Source organism: Ovis aries, chromosome 3, assembly GCF_016772045.2.
Source record: "Ovis aries strain OAR_USU_Benz2616 breed Rambouillet chromosome 3, ARS-UI_Ramb_v3.0, whole genome shotgun sequence".
Taxonomy (NCBI): Eukaryota; Metazoa; Chordata; class Mammalia; order Artiodactyla; family Bovidae; genus Ovis; species Ovis aries.
In genome coordinates this window covers 187,718,892-187,732,933 of record NC_056056.1, presented here as the reverse complement: position 1 = coordinate 187,732,933, position 14,042 = coordinate 187,718,892, and the positions used below count along the sequence as shown (strand labels likewise).

General features: G+C 38.7%; 1 protein-coding gene across 42 annotated transcripts in view; it reads left to right on the top strand.

The window, feature by feature from the left end:
* The window catches only part of PPFIBP1 (PPFIA binding protein 1), a 206,946-nt gene that overhangs the window by 188,241 nt on the left and 4,663 nt on the right, over nucleotides 1-14,042 (top strand). For all 42 annotated transcript variants that reach the window (XM_060413265.1, XM_060413279.1, XM_060413275.1 and 39 more), the window contains 7 exons: nucleotides 1,745-1,895; nucleotides 2,154-2,282; nucleotides 4,335-4,485; nucleotides 5,415-5,526; nucleotides 5,670-5,758; nucleotides 12,452-12,574; nucleotides 13,657-13,782. In XM_060413265.1, coding sequence (XP_060269248.1) covers nucleotides 1,745-1,895; nucleotides 2,154-2,282; nucleotides 4,335-4,485; nucleotides 5,415-5,526; nucleotides 5,670-5,758; nucleotides 12,452-12,574; nucleotides 13,657-13,782 — 881 coding nt within the window. The remainder of the gene's footprint in view (nucleotides 1-1,744; nucleotides 1,896-2,153; nucleotides 2,283-4,334; nucleotides 4,486-5,414; nucleotides 5,527-5,669; nucleotides 5,759-12,451; nucleotides 12,575-13,656; nucleotides 13,783-14,042) is intronic.

Sequence of the window (14,042 nt, the reverse complement as noted above, 5' to 3'; positions counted from 1 at the left end):
GAAATGTTTTTAGCTGAACAGGTCTGTGGGAAACACTGAAAACGATCATTTTAGACTTACTTTTCTTAGAGGAACATCCTTCTGACATATTACTTTGAAGATGGAGGTGACATTTAGTTATAGCAATATCTGAGGAATTACCCCCAAAGCGATTTTAGGAGAGGGAAAGCTCAGTTTTCCTTTTTAAAGAATACAGTGGTAGGGAGGTTATCCTCAAAATAAATAAAAACAGGATGCTTTTAAAATGAGGGAGAGCTGGGCAGCATTTTCAGAGACCCCAGTACCTCTTATCGTGGCTGTAGGGTTTGAATGGATAGATTCCTTTGATTTTCCCAGTGGGTCCTATTACCTTGTATAGGTATCCACATGTTAATATGGGTCAACAAAAGTGACTTCTCTCTCTTCATTGCCTTAAATGTCCAGCATATACACAGGATGAATGAAAATGATCTATCCAGACAACTGTTCTCAAATGTGTTTGCATCTTTCTTAGGAGAAACGTATTGTTGATACTGAGAGGCCAGTCAATGCTGCTTACCATAACCTGTAATCACAGCTCTGCTTCATAGACAAGTCAGCCTCTGCAACTTTTAGATCTTGCTGAAACACTGTCCCTGTGATTTTTGTACAACTTTTACTTTGCTCTGTAAAAGTGCGTGTTCTCACATCGAGGAATCAGCATCCTTGTGTTTGCTAGTGTGAGATCAACAGCTAAACAAATGAGGAGAGTTGATGCTGGGAAGTCTGAGGATAACAGATTTGGGTGTTACTCTTTTAAAGCAAAATCAACAGGCACTAGTTTCCTATCAAAAGAAAAATAATTTCATTAAGAAAAATTTATGACTATCCAGTTCATTCTTTTCTTAGTTCCTGGAACATAACAGGTTATAATTAAGAATAAATTTCTTAAATAAAGAATTCCCAGAACTTGGTAACCAACTCGATGTAAATGCCAAAGGGGAGAAGGGAATGAAAAGAAAATGACAAACAGGTTAGACTGGAGTAACAGGGAGAAAATTACCTGGTATTAATGAAATATGAAATAAGAAAATGTAAAAGAAGACTCTCAGGAAAATTGGATGGATTTGTTAAGTCCCAGGTACTCTTGGCACATCAAATTGGGAATATCCACTGACATTCAGATACTGAATGTAGCTGGGGAGAGAGATTTTTAGGCTCAGAGATTCTGATACCAGTTGCTTTGTTCATGAAATGAGCAAAGCCATCATTTCGTGCTGAGCATAGAGTGAGTGAGTCTGTTAAAAGATCCTGCAGAAGGAACCCAGGAGAGAATCTTGGAGTGAAAGAGGAAGAGAAAACAGCGCTACAGCAAAGAAATTTTCAGATGGCAGATCTAGGAGCTTGTTATGTCAGGAAGCTAAAGGAGATGATGGCTTTGTAGGAAGTAGTCAACAGTACCAAGCACTGCAGCAATTTCGAGAATGATTTCATTATGGATTCAAATCAGTTAAGGAAAGAGTATGATAATGCTATTTTACCTTTGATCTCAAAGGAGATATAATTTCCAAGTTAATAAACTTGATACACAATGAAGTAGATGGTAGAGTAGGATGTAGATTTGTGTTCCATTTTTAATATTTGCAGGGTGCTCTTTCTAAGTCACTGGTTTATAGATCAACAGAAGAAGAATTCTTAATAGTTGCTTAAACCACGGCGGTTAACACCTAGGCATGTTCACCCATGTTTTAAAATTCATCAAGTGTATATTCTGTTCTTGGAATAGCTGAAACAGAGAAGGAGACACCGGAGCACCTAGATCTGGCTGGTGTATCTTCTCGGCCGAAAAATTCACAGGGAAGTAGTGCCTTCCAGATGTCTCCACCATCTCCAGATTCCAAAAAAAAATCCCGGGGTATTATGAGACTCTTCGGAAAGTAAGTAACAGAGCTTTGTCTTATATGTGGCTCAAATGTAGGGATGATTGGCAAACTGGCTAAAAATGGTTACAACATTTTAGGGCTTTTGTGATCCTTTTACAGAGGGAAGATTGTGATGGGATTCATTAACTCTTTGAGTCTCAAAGTTTAAATCCAAATGTCTTTTCTAACCATACATACATAAGCATCAGTTTAAAATGTTCAAATTAAAGTCAAAGACATCTTCAGGTCTAATGTGCTGTGTCTTCTTTACAGACTTAGGAGAAGTCAGTCCACTACATTCAACCCAGATGACATGTCTGAGTCTGAATTCAAAAGAGGAGGGACAAGGGCAACTGCGGGGCCCCGATTGGGGTGGTCTCGTGATTTGGGACAGTCTAACAGGTAGGAGCAGCCACATGAATGGACATTTGCATCACCTCCCAAGCATCAAGGTCTTGTGAGCATCTGCAGTGTTATTATTGACCCTGGGTTAGACAGCTGAATCCATTGCTTACTGCTGCACCTACGGAAGCTTCTGTCATCCTTAGACTAGTGCTGTTTGGCTGTGGTTAATGAGGAACTATACAGAAGATGAGGGCTCTGTGAGCTAGGTGAGTAACCTGAGCTGAAATGTCAGCAACATCTGTACTAGAATGGCTCTTGGATTTAAATTTTACATAAAAAGTAATTATAGGAACTCTAAAGCATAGCTCTGGAAAGATGGGAAAGTGTAGTGGTTAAGAATAGGTTCTACAGACTTGTGGTTGCCAAGGGGAAGAGGAGATGGGGGAGGGATGGAGTGGAAGTTTAGGATTAGCGGATGCAAACTAGTATATATATGATAGATAAACAACAAGGTCATACGGTATAGCACAGGGAACCATGTTCAAAAGCCTATAATAAACTGTAATGGAAATGAATATGAAAAAGAATATATATATATTTATATATCTAAATTACTTAACTTCACACTAGAAACTAACACAGCATTGTAACTCAACTATAATTAAGGGGGAAAAAGAGAGAATAGGTTCTAGAGATAGACTGCTTGGACCTGATTTCTGACTTCACCACTTCTTGTAAGCTGAGTGACCTTAACCTATTACTTTCATGCTCTCTGCCTCTGTTTCCCATAATATGAATTAGTACTTACCCCCAAAAGATGATTGTGATGATTGAATGAGTTGATACGCTTTAAGTATCTGGCAAAAAAATAACTGTTCAGTGTACATTAACAGGGCTTCCCTGGTGGCTTAGTCGGTAAAGAATCTGCCTGCAGTGCAGGGGACCACCTGCAGCACAGGAGACCTGGGTTTGATCCCTGGGTCAGGAAGATCCCGTGGAGAAGGAAATGACAACCCACTCCAATATTCTTACCTGGGGAATTCCATGGATAGAGGAGCCTGGCAGGCTACAGTCCATGGGATTGCAAGAGTCGGGAACAATTTAGCAACTAAACCACCAAACATTAACAGTTAATATATAATGTGAAAGCACTTAAAAGACATACATGGTTTTGGAATTCAGTTTATCAGGACTGTGTACTGTTAAGACTCTAAGAACTTTTCCTACACCTTTATCCCAGTTTAGGGCTGGTTTGGAACTGCTCCACAGACTTGCTAAACATCAAAGGGTGTGGTTGGCAAACATATAGCACAAGTCATTGATACTAAATCTTAAAAAAGAAAATAGGCTGGAAACCTTTCACACATGGTCCCTCCCACCAGACAGAACACTGGGCACCGGTTTCGTCAAGGAGGAAACTCTTTGGCCTTCTTCAAACATGGAGCAGTCTCGTTTGCCATATGTTCTCTTGTACACAGTAGAGGAACTCTTTGTGCTGCTTTAAAAAGAAATTTTCTTATTTGTTGCCACACTGTTTTTTTTCCAAACAAGAATGCCATTTGTAAAAATAGCATAAGAAGTTAATACAATATTATAAACCAACTAGATTCCAGGTTAAAAATTAATTTAAAAATAGCAAAAGAAAGCAAAAATTTACTTTGATTGCACTATCTCACACTCAGGAATGGCATATTGCCCTCTTTTCATTGAATACCATGTGGAGAGAAATTGTAGTTCTACTAAAGTTAATTCAAGTTAGACTTGAGTTTCCTTCAGTCTGATCTAGTGTTCTCTGAAGATTCAACCTCTAAACAACATTGGTTGGTACTAGTATAATACCTTGATCTGTGCGTTTAACTCAGTCTTCTTCCATAGAACAAGGTCTTCTTAAGTCATGTTGAATCTTTTGTGGCTTTGTTTGACACAAGGGAGCGTTCATCTCCCTTGTGAGGAAGTATCATTTCCTTCACCAAATACATCCTAAAAATTAGACTTTTCATAGTCAGATGGGAATCTCTGTATCTATTAAACATACAGTTGTTCCACCTTCATGATAAGTTACAGGATTGGCTTTGAATTGTTTTCATATGATTGTTCATTTTCCCTTAGTGACTTGGATATGCCATTTGCCAAGTGGACCAAGGATCAGGTTTGCAGTTGGCTGGTGGAACAGGGCTTGGGGTCCTACCTGAATTCTGGCAAGCACTGGATTGCATCTGGCCAGACACTTTTGCAGGCTTCTCAACAAGACCTAGAGAAGGTGAATGCCTCTATTTTGTTTATGTGTTGGAGACAGAGAGAAAATGTGAACATAGGCTTGTTTTATTTTCCAGAAAGGAAAGTGAGTAGTGCTAGTAAGTACTCTGCAAAAAGCTTGAGTTCCCTGCTTTGTGCTTATTTTATCTCATGGACTTAAAAAGGGAGGACCTGGTCTTAATGATTCCTTTGAGACACTTAAGCCACTGGGCATTTTAATGAAAGAATCATTATAGAGCCATAATCATAAAGTTTCAGTTCATATTCTCAAAACCATTCTGCGGCTTTATCATTGGTCCATCTTCTCAATGTAATATGTGCAACTCAATTGCACTTTGCACAAGGGAGAAAAGCCTTACATTTTATGTCCAGTTATTTAACATTTCTTCCCAATTGTTTAACATCTGGTGCAAAATAAGAGTGGGCTTCCCAGGTGGCATTAGTGGTAAAGAACCCATCTGCTAATGCATGTTAGATATAAGAGATGTGGGTTCGACCCCTGGATTGGGAAGATGCCCTGGAGGAGGGCATGGCAACCCACTCCAGTGTTCTTGCCTGGAGAATCCCACGGACAGAGGACCCTGGTGGGCTATAGACCACAGGATCACAAAGAGTCGGACACAACCGAAGCGGCTTAGCACACACACACGAAATGAGAGTAGAATTGGTATTATGCATCCTACAGTTCCAATCTTGCACAGGAAGGAACCTAGTGGGAATATCTAACATACCACTAAATGAACTGCAGTGGTCTTGGCTTTTCAGGAGCCTTTTATTCAGCAACATTTTATAGCTGGGGTTAGTATTCTGATTTAATGTAATTATTGAGTCTTTAATACTAGCTTGATTTTGGAGGTATTGGCATCATTTGCCAATGGCCGCCAGCCTATGTTGACAGAGCTGTAATGCCAGTGTTTCTGTTTGCTATTTCAGGAGCTTGGAATCAAGCATTCCCTTCATCGAAAGAAACTCCAACTGGCACTGCAAGCCCTGGGATCTGAAGAAGAAACCAATCATGGAAAGCTGGATTTCAACTGGGTCACTAGTAAGAGGTTTTCAATTCATGAATGAGTGTGTATAAAATTATGCACACACCCACACATACATGCACATACACAGCTGTTCTTTCTTTTCATCACAAGAACCGATGTTCTGTGGCTTCTTAACGGAACTCATTTCTATCCATAGGATGGTTGGATGATATTGGCCTCCCCCAGTACAAGACCCAGTTTGATGAAGGACGGGTAGATGGTCGAATGCTTCATTACATGACTGTTGTAAGTGACTCACTCCTGGGGTTTGGGGAGGCTAAAGTTGCTTTTCTCTGAAAAACACAGAAATTGAGTAAGCAAAATACAGTGTTTTCACAATGGTTCTACCAGATTTTGAAGGTATTGCTTTAATTTGAGGAGAGGGACAGGCAGAGTTTTCTAAGTTGATGTTGTGGGATTTGGCATTTGTAATAGGCTTGGGAAATTTTGAAACCCTGACTTAAGCTGCATAAAACTTTATATATATTCAACAATGTAGACATTGACGTGTACACTTCTGAATGGGTGCATTTTATGATATAGAATAACATCCCATAAAAAGATTTAAAACTGAAAGTAGAGTTTTGCAGCCCTGGTGGTTTCTAAGTGGTACACTTCTATTAGTAGTGACCACTGGAAAGGGTGCCCTTCTGATGGTTCCGTTGGAACTGTCTTTTCCCTTCCCCTTTTGAGAACTATTTCCTGAAACCCCCTAGTCCTTCTCACTTCAGCCCAGTTCTGCTGGAGTGAAGAGGAGACAGGGAAAGGTAGGGCTTCACTCGGCTTCTTTCCTTACTCTTGTGTATTTCTAGCCTTCTGTCCAGTGGATAGAAAAATTTTTCCCTACTTCACAACAGCAGGGAGAGATGGGTTGTGGGAGAACTTGTTTTAGACTCCATGGTACTAGGAGTGTCCTGCCTAAGATACTTTAAATGGCTTTTTTGTGGTCTAGGATATGGATCCAACTACCACAAGTATCTTTCTTTTTTAAGACAGTGGAGACTGTTTAATTAATTTTATTGACTTGGACCTTGCTGTTTATTTGGTGAAAGCTGTTAAAAATTGCTCTAATTACTTCTGAACAAAATTTTAAAATTAAATATGAAAGTCTTATAGTATATTTTTCTCTTAATTTTTATAGGAATCATATATCCATATTAACTTTCCTTTATTTTTATATAATAGCTTTATTTTTTAATTGGAATATAATTGCTTTACAATGTTGTAAAATTCCTACTGTATAACACTGTGACTCAGCTGTAAGTATACAGGTATCCCCTCTGTCTTGAACCTCCCTCTCCCACCCCCATCCGACCCCTCTAGGTCATCACAGAGCATTGAGCTGAGCTCCCTGTATTATATAGCAGCTTCCTGCTAGCTTTCTGTTTAACACATTGCAGAGTATATATATCAATGATATTCTCTCAATTCAGACAAGTATCTTTTTATTTTTTATTTTTTTTCTGACTTTTTTTTTTAAATTTTCAACATTTTTTTTTTAAATTTTAAAATCTTTAATTCTTACATGCGTTCCCAAACATGAACCCCCCCTCCCACCTCCCTCCCCACAACATCTCTCTGGGTCATCCCCATGCACCAGCCCCAAGCATGCTGCACCCTGCGTCAGACATAGACTGGCGATTCAATTCTTACATGATAGTATACATGTTAGAATGCCATTCTCCCAAATCATCCCACCCTCTCCCTCTCCCTCTCCCTCTGAGTCCAAAAGTCCGTTATACACATCTGTGTCTTTTTTCCTGTCTTGCATACAGGGTCGTCATTGCCATCTTCCTAAATTCCATATATATGTGTTAGTATACTGTATTGGTGTTTTTCTTTCTGGCTTACTTCACTCTGTATAATTGGCTCCAGTTTCATCCATCTCATCAGAACTGATTCAAATGAATTCTTTTTAACGGCTGAGTAATACTCCATTGTGTATATGTACCACAGCTTTCTTATCCATTCATCTGCTGATGGACATCTAGGTTGTTTCCATGTCCTGGCTATTATAAACAGTGCTGCGATGAACATTGGGGTACATGTGTCTCTTTCAATTCTGGTTTCCTCGGTGTGTATGCCCAGAAGTGGGATTGCTGGGTCATAAGGTAGTTCTATTTGCAATTTTTTAAGGAATCTCCACACTGTTCTCCATAGTGGCTGTACTAGTTTGCATTCCCACCAACAGTGTAGGAGGGTTCCCTTTCTCCACACCCTCTCCAGCATTTATTGCTTGCAGCTTTTTGGATCGCAGCCATTCTGACTGGTGTGAAGTGGTACCTCAATGTGGTTTTGATTTGCATTTCTCTAATAATGAGTGATGTTGAGCATCTTTTCATGTGTTTGTTAGCCATCCGTATGTCTTCTTTGGAGAAATGTCTATTTAGTTCTTTGGCCCATTTTTTGATTGGGTCGTTTATTTTCTGGAATTGAGCTGCATAAGTTGCTTGTATATTTTTGAGATTAGTTGTCTGTCAGTTGCTTCATTTGCTATTATTTTCTCCCATTCAGAAGGCTGTCTTTTCACCTTGCTTATATTTTCCTTTGTTGTGCAGAAGCTTTTAATTTTAATTAGATCCCATTTGTTTATTTTTGCTTTTATTTCCAGAATTCTGGGAGGTGGATCATAGAGGATCCTGCTGTGATTTATGTTTGAGAGTGTTTTACCTATGTTCTCCTCTAGGAGTTTTATAGTTTCTGATCTTACATTTAGATCTTTAATCCATTTTGAGTTTATTTTTGTGTGCGGTGTTAGAAAGTGATCTAGTTTCATTCTTTTACAAGTGGTTGACCAGTTTTCCCAGCACCACTTGTTAAAGAGATTGTCTTTACTCCATTGTATATTCTTGCCTCCTTTGTCAAAGATAAGGTGTCCATATGTGTGTGGATTTATCTCTGGACTTTCTATTTTGTTCCATTGATCTATATGTCTGTCTTTGTGCCAGTACCATACTGTCTTGATGACTGTGGCTTTGTAGTAGAGCCTGAAGTCAGGCAAGTTGATTCCTCCAGTTCCATTCTTCTTTCTCAAGATTGCTTTGGCTATTCGAGGTTTTTTGTATTTCCATACAAATCTTGAAATGATTTGTTCTAGTTCTGTGAAAAATGTGGCTGGTAGCTTGATAGGGATTGCATTGAATTTGTAAATTGCTTTGGGTAGTATACTCATTTTCACTATATTGATTCTTCCGATCCATGAACATGGTATATTTCTCCATCTATTAGTGTCCTCTTTGATTTCTTTCATCAGTGTTTTATAGTTTTCTATATATAGGTCTTTAGTTTCTTTAGGTAGATATATTCCTAAGTATTTTATTCTTTTCGTTGCAATGGTGAATGGAATTGTTTCCTTAATTTCTTTTTCTATTTTCTCATTATTCGTGTATAGGAATGCAAGGGATTTCTGTGTGTTGATTTTATATCCTGCAACTTTACTATATTCATTGATGATCTCTAGTAATTTTCTGGTGGAGTCTTTAGGGTTTTCCATGTAGAGGATCATGTCATCTGCAAACAGTGAGAGTTTTACTTCTTCTTTTCCAATTTGGATTCCTTTTATTTCTTTTCTGCTCTGATTGCTGTGGCCAAAACTTCCAGAACTATGTTGAATAGTAGCGGTGAAAGTGGACACCCTTGTCTTGTTCCTGACTTTAGGGGAAATGCTTTCAATTTTTCACCATTGAGGATAATGTTTGCTGTGGGTTTGTCATAGATAGCTTTTATTATGTTGAGGTATGTTCCTTCTATTCCTGCTTTCTGGAGAGTTTTTATCATAAATGGATGTTGAATTTTGTCAAAGGCCTTCTCTGCATCTATTGAGATAATCATATGGCTTTTATTTTTCAATTTGTTAATGTGGTGAATTACATTGATTGATTTGTGGATATTGAAGAATCCTTGCATCCCTGGGATAAAGCCCACTTGGTCATAGTGTATGATCTTTTTAATGTGTTGTTGGATTCTGATTGCTAGAATTTTGTTGAGGATTTTTGCATCTATGTTCATCAGTGATATTGGCCTGTAGTTTTCTTTTTTTGTGACATCTTTGTCAGGTTTTGGTATTAGGGTGATGGTGGCCTCATAGAATGAGTTTGGAAGTTTACCTTCCTCTGCAATTTTCTGGAAGAGTTTGAGGAGGATAGGTGTTAGCTCTTCTCGAAATTTTTGGTAGAATTCAGCTGTGAAGCAGTCTGGACCTGGGCTTTTGTTTGCTGGAAGATTTCTGATTGCAGTTTCCATTTCCGTGCTTGTGATGGGTCTGTTAAGATTTTCTATTTCTTCCTGGTTCAGTTTTGGAAAATTGTACTTTTCTAAGAATTTGTCCATTTCTTCCACGTTGTCCATTTTATTGGCATACAACTGCTGATAGTAGTCTCTTATGATCCTTTGTATTTCTGTGTTGTCTGTTGTGATCTCTCCATTTTCATTTCTAATTTTATTGATTTGATTTTTCTCTCTTTGCTTCTTGATGAGTCTGGCTAATGGTTTGTCAATTTTATTTATCCTTTCAAAGAACCAGCTTTTGGCTTTGTTGATTTTTGCTATGGTCTCCAGTTCAGACAAGTATCTTTTTAAAATAAGTGGAAAGTTTCAAAGAGCTGATTTATTTAGGGATTTTTCAATAGCAAAGAAAGCTGGGGTCCAGCTCATTTTCTTCTCCATCACTGAAACAAAAATTTGAACCATGGTGGGCACATCACGTAAGCCGTAGGTGAAATAACACCAGTGGGTGGCATGTTGCACACTTACCGTGTGCCAGGCACTCTTTTAAACTCTTTACTCATAATTAATGCTCAGGTCTCAGCAGTGCTTGAGGTAGCACTCTGTTATCCCCAGCTTTTAGATGAGGAAACAAAAAAAACTGAGAAATCAGGTAACTTACCCATGCTGCCACTGTTAGAAAGTAGTAGAAAGTCAGAGTGCATTTGTGGCTGTTGGCCTGCCTATTTACATATGAGGATGTTCATACTGAGAACAGTGTGAATGTGAGCTGTGAGAATTTGCTCACCTGAGAATGTGAGCAAATTCAGACTGAAAATCACAAAAGGCAAACATAATTTTCATGTCTATGAAAGAATAAATTACCTTAGATTTAACCCCAGAAATCCTAAGTCATAAAAACATCTGTTTGTATGTAGTGTGCTGTATTGAATCCTGGATCAGAAAAAGGGACTAGTAGAAAAACCAGGGAAGTCTGAGTAAAGCCTGGGTCTAATTGAATTTCATTATTGTCTGTGTTAATTTCTTAGTTTTGCTGACTAACATGGTTATATAGAGCATGACATATAGAGTTAACATTAGAGCAAGCTGAGCAAAATTTGTATGGGACTCTGTACTATCTTTGGCAACTTTTCTATAAATCTAAAATCACTTGAAAATAAAGGATTTTTTAAAAATCCTCCCCTCAAAAACATGTGTTTTGATTTAAAAGAAAATGTTCCCTACTTTTAAAATCCCTTAAACTAAAATAATTAACATTTTATTTACATTGTAAACATTATGCATTGCGATTTTTCTCTTCAATCTGACAGACTTCAGTTGGTTGAGAATAGTCCATGTGGAAATATTTTGAATAGGTGTCTCAGTCTTAGATTAAAATATGATAAATGCCCTTTCTAACTTACCATCAAGCACTGCTTTTAAGAAGTCAGTCTAATGACACTAAGATATAAATCAACTATACTCCAATATAAAATAAAAGTTACATTTAAAAAAAAAGAACTTAATCTAGAAAAAAGCTCAGGAAATTATTTTTGCTTGGATTTAAGCTGTCTTATCATTTTATTTTTAAAATATCTCTATAATAGGTTAATTTTTCCCATATAGGAAATGTGTTCTTGAAGTTATGGTTGCCGGGGGGAAGGATGAGGGGAAGGGACAGTTAGGGAGTTTGGGATGGACATGTACACATTGCTATATTTAAAATGGATAACCAACAAAGACCTACTATATAGCACATGGAATTCTGCTCAGTGTTATTGTGGCTGGGATAGGAGAGGAGTTCGGGGGAGAATGGATACATGCATATGTATGGCTGAGTCCCTTTGCTGTCTATCTGAAATTATTGCAACATTGTTATCAGCTATACCCCAATACAAAATAAAAGGGTTTTTTTAAAAAAAGAAAAGAAATGTGTTTTCTGTAAGGTATGCTAAAGTGGATATTTTCCTTATATATTTTCTGGGTGTGTTTGGAAGTAGACTGGTACTTAACCTTGACACTGCCTCCCCCATCACCTTCTTGTAAAATACTTTGTATTGGTGTGTTTGAGAAGTTCCCTATAGTTACAGATTGGTGAAAGTTATTCCTTGAAGGAATTGTTTGGTGATATATGTTGGTGCTTATAACGTCTTCATTTCTCTTCTCTCTCTACCTCTCACCAAAAGCTTTGCATTGATTAAGATAGCTTTTCCCAAACTGTTCACATTGTCTGCTGGATAAAGCACAGTAATCCAGAACCAGAGATTTCTTGAGGCTGGGGGATGGTATAACAGGAACAGTTTTCTGGTTTCCCTGCAAACTGTGATATGCCTCAGCTCAGAGAACCAGCTCTCAGTCATCAGTGAAGATCACTGGGACTCAGTTATCTGCTTTATCACATCATGTCAAAGCAGGTCACTTTTTCACTGCTTTTCACACTGCGTGTTTCAGAGCTGTTTGGGCCTAACATCTTACCTCAGTAGAAGAGAGATAAATAGGTAGAAGTCAGCTTCAGTTGAAACAATGTGAATTTTGGTTCTCTTCTATTTGTATATTGGGATCCTGGAGAAAATTTTGTTCAGAACAGGAAAAAGGGTTCTGTTACCAAATGAAAACTTTGAAAAACCTGACGAGCCCTTGAGGCCTATTGAGGGGCCCTTCTACTTTTAGGTGAGTTTCTGAGATCTTCCTGAGAAGGTGCTCCTGCCATCTCAGTTTCTTTGTTTTGTTTTGCAGGATGACTTACTGTCTTTGAAGGTCGTGAGTGTGCTCCACCATCTCAGTATCAAAAGGGCCATCCAAGTCCTAAGGATCAATAACTTTGAGCCAAACTGTTTACGGAGGCGACCCTCTGACGAGGTAGCACCTGAGGCTGAGGTTTCCGCAGCCCGTCCTTTCCATATGTGTGACAAGTCTGGGTGGAGAAACTAAGACCTATTTTTTTCTTCTCAGCGCCTACATAGAAGGGAAACTTCTGGCTCCCTCAGAACCTCAAATCCAGCCTCATTTACTTCTTAGGCTTTGTGTTTCTGTATCCCTTCCTTTAGGCTCCTCTGGTGGCTCAGTCAGTAAGGAATCTTCCTGCAGTGCAGGAGACCCAGGTTCAATCCCTGGGTTAGGAAGATACCCTAGAGGAGGAAATGGCAACCCACTCCAGTATTCTTGCCTGGAGAATTCCATGGACAGAGGGGCCCGGTGGGCTACAGTTCATGGGGTCGCAAAGAGCTGGACACAACTGAGCGCACACGCATCCCTTCCTTTCCCCCACGACGGGTCTGCCTGTGTAACTGAGCTGTGTTTTAGTTGTACTTCCTCCTTTCTTGGGTACATTTTATACTTCTGCCTCCTTAAGCCACAAAGTTAAGTATCACTGTGAAGACTTCCTTTCCTGGAACACTGCTTTACTAGTATGTAAAAAACTTAAAACTCTGGGACATGGATTCGTTAAAAGAGAGTTCAGGTTAGCAAACAACCTTTTTACCTTTATGCTAAACTCCTCTCCATGAGGCAGGTTCTTTACTTTTTTTTTTACTTTATTAAAATACTGAGTTTATTTCACATTATATTCTTATCTCCCCACCATTTCCATTTGTCTGACCATCAGTACTACCATATCCTATCATAACATGGTATACATACTTAAAACCTGGAGTTCCATCTTTGCAAACTAAATTGGCATTTTGGATAACACACTGTTGTCAATGGAACCTAGACAACATTTATCAGATACGACAGAGAAAGTTCTCACCCTTATAAAAAGGACAGCTAGATATCAGCTGTTGCAGAAATGAAATGATGGAAAAATTTAACAAAATATTTAAACTATCTTCTTAAAGAGTCTTCCTCCCCTGAGGCAGGCTCTTTAGAATTGGCAGGCAGGTTTTATATTTGGAACCCCATAGTCAGTGACTAAAGCTCTGGGTGGTTGTTTGTCCCCATAGAACAGCATCACCCCATCAGAAGTTCAGCAGTGGACCAATCACCGAGTGATGGAGTGGCTGCGCTCTGTGGACCTGGCGGAATATGCCCCCAACCTCAGAGGCAGTGGTGTCCATGGTGGGCTCATGGTAAAACTCTGCTTTCATTTAAAATTGGCTCTCTATCATTTTGTTTCCATTAGTCTAGTGAGTAGGAGATTTATCAGTTGCTTGTCGTAATCCTGAAGTCATGTAACTGAACCTTTCTGCACCATTTCTAGTGAATCTTTACTTTCAGAGTATTCTTCCCCATATTTTAAAATTAATGTCATCATGTAATCTAGACTGAATTTAACCTGATTTCTCTTCCACTGTCTTCACTAACGTTGGATAACATCTGGCCATCGGCT